Source organism: Miniopterus schreibersii (assembly GCF_964146895.1).
Source record: "Miniopterus schreibersii genome assembly, contig: HAP1_SCAFFOLD_67, whole genome shotgun sequence".
Classification (NCBI taxonomy): domain Eukaryota; kingdom Metazoa; phylum Chordata; class Mammalia; order Chiroptera; family Miniopteridae; genus Miniopterus; species Miniopterus schreibersii.
The window spans coordinates 1-4,351 of record NW_027669824.1 but is presented as its reverse complement, the minus strand read 5'-3'; the positions used below and the strand labels follow the sequence as shown (position 1 = coordinate 4,351).

Genomic DNA, 4,351 nt, shown 5'->3' with positions numbered 1-4,351 from the left:
CGCTGCATGGCCATTATAGGACAACCTAAAATAATAAAAACTGATAATGGCCCTGGTTACACTAGCCAGCGTTTTCAGAATTTTTGCGCCCAACTAGGAATTCAGAGCAAGACTGGAATCCCTTACAACCCACAGGACCAAGGCATAGTCGAGCGTGCGCACAGCACCCTCAAAAATCAATTAATTAGAATAAAAAAGGGGGAGCTGTACCCCCTAACCCCCCAGAATCAGTTAAATCATGCTCTTTTTATTCTTAATTTTTTAATTTTGGATGCTGAAGGCCACTCTGCAGCCCAAAGGCTTTGGCAGCCGAGTTCATCTAAGCACCAAGCCTTGGTGAGATGGAAGGATCCGCTTGATGGGGCTTGGCATGGGCCAGATCCGGTATTAATCTGGGGCCGAGGGCATGTGTGTGTTTTTCCACAGGATGCTGAAGCGCCGCGGTGGCTCCCGGAGAGGCTGGTACGGCATGCGTTCCAGAACGCCCCTGCGCGGCCGAGCTCCATCTCGACGGAATCCAGCGCCCCAGACCTCGGTGACGGAGACCCTCGCGCGACCGACCGACCAGGCGAGGAGGATGGTGCAGAACCAGAGAATGGAGGTCACTCCTGAACGGTTGTTTCTGGCTATGATAGCCCTGGTCGCGGCCGCCCCTAGAGCCTCTGCGGCGGTTCACTGGGCCTACCTGCCCAGTCCTCCATTGCTGCAACCTGTAACCTGGCAGCATGAGGAGGTGGTGATTTACACCAATGACACCTGGGCAGTGGGAGGACACTCTAGTATTCATATTCAGCCAGTGAAGGCTTCGAACTTTACTTATCATGGACACGCCAAGAATCAGCCCATCTGCTTTTCAAAAAATGATGGGGTAGCGGGCTGCTTTAAAATTGGCATTACTAAGTCTGAGTCCTTACTGCCGGTACTCAGCGGAGTCTTTTCTCTTGATGGCCGTCAACAGCCTTGGACTTTGTCGGTTTCAGATTGGACACGTTGGCATGTGGACCTATGGTATCCTAGTAAGATCGCTGTGGGCAGCGCCACAAATCCCCCGGAAGGGGTGCCTATCTGTGAACCTGATCTCACCAATCGTACAAAGCAACCACATTGGATGAACTGTAGAGGGAAACTTGGTGTATTAATCAATGCAACCGGGGGGTCCCCAATCCATGATTGGTCTGCTGCAGGCCCGGAATGGAAGGCCCTTGCCGAGTCTTTTTGGTCAGTGAACCAGGGGCCATTTCAAACTCAGCTGTAGCGACTCATTGCTGCCATGGGGGGAGACATCTATACCAATGACGAACGGGGAAATACAGCAGTCCTCATGGGGCCGACACAGCAGTTCCGTAAAATACAGACCTGTGTCCCACCGCCCTGTGCCCTACTCGTGGGCGCCCTGAATATTATTCGGGATGCCTCATATTGGCAGATCCAATGCAATAATTGTACCATCAGTAATTGTGTGTATAATGTATCTCTGAACTATCAACTTATGGTCATGTATCAACCCACCTTTGTAATGATTCCTGTAAATGTTTCTGGAGAATGGTATAATGATAGAGGGCTTCAGGTGATCAAAGAGGCCACCGAGCTCCTCCTGCGGAGCAAGAAATTTATCGGCCTCCTAATTGCAGGCATTACTGCCCTGGTGGCCGTCATTGCGGCCAGTGTCACCGCGGCCGTATCGCTGTCTCAAAGTATACAAACAGCACATCAGATGAATCAACTTAGTGCCAATGTTACTCAAGCACTAGGAACCCAGGAAGCGATAGATTTAAAAATAGAAGAAAGACTTAATGCACTCTATGACACCCTTACCATCATAGGGCGAGAAGTGCAAAGTTTAAAGCTACGGCTAGACTTAGACTGTCATGCTGATTTTAAACACATTTGCGTGACCCGTAAGGAATATAACAGCTCTTCCTACCCCTGGGACAGAGTGCAAAAGCATTTAGCAGGGGTCTGGCATGATGGTAATGTCTCTCTAGACTTAATACAACTCCATCAAGAAATTCTGGCCTTGAGGGAAGCGCCTAAGATAGACACCTCACTTGCAGAAATGGCGCAATCTTGGGTTAATGGAATGAGGGGACATTTCCTCTCAGCAACAGATTGGAAACATGGAATTCTCGGAGTGGCCGGATTGGCTACTCTCGTTGTCCTTGGTTTTTTAATAACACCCTGCATACTGAAAACACTCATGAGAGATATTAAAGTCCTAAAAATAGGACTACATACTCTCCACCTGCATACCCGCCCAAAAGCTTTAGAGCCTAAGTCTTTAGTTTAGAAAAGAAAGGGGGAGATGTGGGGAGCCGGCTGGCTGCCCCTCCTGAATAGTCTCCCTGGCAGGGTGCTGCCCTGGAGTCTCTCCAGGGGCTCGCCGACCCTAGCGTCGCCTTAGAGAGAAATCTCTGGCACGTTGACCCGCAGGGTGGGTCGGCAGAGCTAGCACCTCTGCCTGGTAGGGTGCTGCCCTGGAGTCTCTCCAGGGGCTCGCCGACCCTAGCGTCGCCTTAGAGAGAAATCTCTGGCACGTTGACCCGCAGGGTGGGTCGGCAGAGCTAGCACCTCTGCCTGGTAGGGTGCTGCCCTGGAGTCTCTCCAGGGGCTCGCCGACCCTAGCGTCGCCTTAGAGAGAAATCTCTGGCACGTTGACCCGCAGGGTGGGTCGGCAGAGCTAGCACCTCTGCCTCCTGTAGCTTAGTTAAGATTACATAGTGTCCTTTGCTTTAGGGAGTAGAAACCCTGCACAAAGACCTTGACTTGGAGACAGAGTGTCTAGAAAAACAAGAATGTTTGTGCAGAGCAGGAACTGGGTAAAAGGTCACTGTTTTGGGTATTGTGGTCTGGGTGCACTATAAAAAGCTTGTAATCAATAAACTCGGGGCGCAGCCCGGCTCAGCTCAGCTCAGCTCTGCCTTGGCTGTAGCCCTCCCGATCCCATCCTTTTCTATGAGTCTTTCTTTTCTAATCCTCACCCCCTCAATCAGGTCCTCGTTCGCCTGCCGGCTGGCCCCGGCAGAAGGGCATTTTGCAGTGAAATTCAGACGGGTATGTACAACAGGAAATTTCTATTGTTTGCAGAGTGAAAAAGCAGGATTGACTTCATGTTCACGATGAAATCCTTACATTTCCAAGTGATCTGAAGTAGGACTTTCACAAAAAGATGTGTTCCCGTTTCTGTGCTGAAAGGAGCTCCAAGCTGTGTATTCAGTGCTGGAGAGTGACACACACTACATACGTTACACAGCGTTAGGAGAGCACCAACATGCTTCAAACTGAAACTGCTACAAGGTGTGTGTAGCATGCAGAAAAACGGCTTGTCATTTGAAAGAAGAAGAGGAAACCAAACTCCAGGTACTGAAACGAGCACACCAGTATGGGTGTTGTGCATGTGAACAGTTTCAAGCAACAGCGCTTTCTCGACACTTGAAAACAGCTCTCTGAAAAAATTTCCAACGAAGAGGGATTGGGGAAAAGTTGAAAGACTTTCCAAAACCAACCCTAAAGAACTTAGACAAACAATGAATGTTGCAATAAGCCCATGCAAAAACGGTGCTTCTATGACAGAACTCCCGAGCAGGTAGATCCATTCTGCACAGTACAAAATGCATATGAATTCCTGGCAGAAAACTCACTACCGAAGGTTGAAATGCGTGTGTTTCTCTCTGAAAGAACACTCAGCCACTAGGCTTTTGCTTGCTTCTTCAAAGTCTTTGTAGAAACGTGTGTTTTCACAGCTGGAATACGTTTTGGGATGCATTGTTTCAATCTCTTGCAAGCCTCATGTTGTTTCTTAGGAAATGTGGAAAAATAAGGAGTATGTTTCGCAAGTCAATTGAAATACAGGGAAACGCACACTGCATCACTCTTGCTGAAACACGCTCTTTCTCCTAATGTGTTGAGAACTTTCAAGAAACCAGAAAAGAAGGGCATTTTGCAGTGAAATTCAGACGGGCATGTACAAGAGGTCATTTCTATTGTTTGCAGAGTGCAAAAGCATGATTGACTTCATGTTCTCGATGAAACCCTTAAATTTCTAAGTGATCTGAAGGAGGAGTTTCACAAAAGATGTGTTTGCATGTCTGTGGTGAAAGGAGCACTAAGTTGTGTATTCAGTGCTGGAGAGTGACACACTCTACATAGGTTACACAGCGTTTGTAGAGCACCAACATGCTGCAAACTGAAAGTGCTACAAGGTGTGTGTAGCATGCAGAAAGAAGGCTTGTCATTTCAAAGAAAGAAGAGAAAACCAAAGTCCAGGTAGTGAAATGAGCACACCAGAATGGGAGTTGTGCATGTGGACAGTTTCAAGCAGCAGCTCTTTGTGGACACTTGGAAACAGCGCTGT

The 4,351-nt window shown here is 48.5% G+C and overlaps 1 protein-coding gene across 1 annotated transcript; it reads left to right on the top strand.

Annotated features, from left to right (window-relative positions):
• The first annotated feature begins 970 nt into the window (after positions 1-970).
• LOC308552032 (endogenous retrovirus group K member 13-1 Env polyprotein-like) lies at positions 971-2,942 on the top strand. Its single transcript, XM_081163000.1, has 2 exons — positions 971-2,547; positions 2,663-2,942. Exon 1 carries the CDS (start codon positions 1,271-1,273, stop codon positions 2,285-2,287), a length of 1,017 nt encoding a protein of 338 aa, XP_081019126.1. The 5' UTR covers positions 971-1,270; the 3' UTR covers positions 2,288-2,547; positions 2,663-2,942.
• Positions 2,943-4,351: the final 1,409 nt, after the last annotated feature.

What these genes read in the sequence shown, in the direction of transcription:
- LOC308552032 (XM_081163000.1), top strand. Translation starts at nt 1,271, where the DNA reads ATGGGGGGAGACATCTATACCAATGACGAACGGGGAAATACAGCAGTC.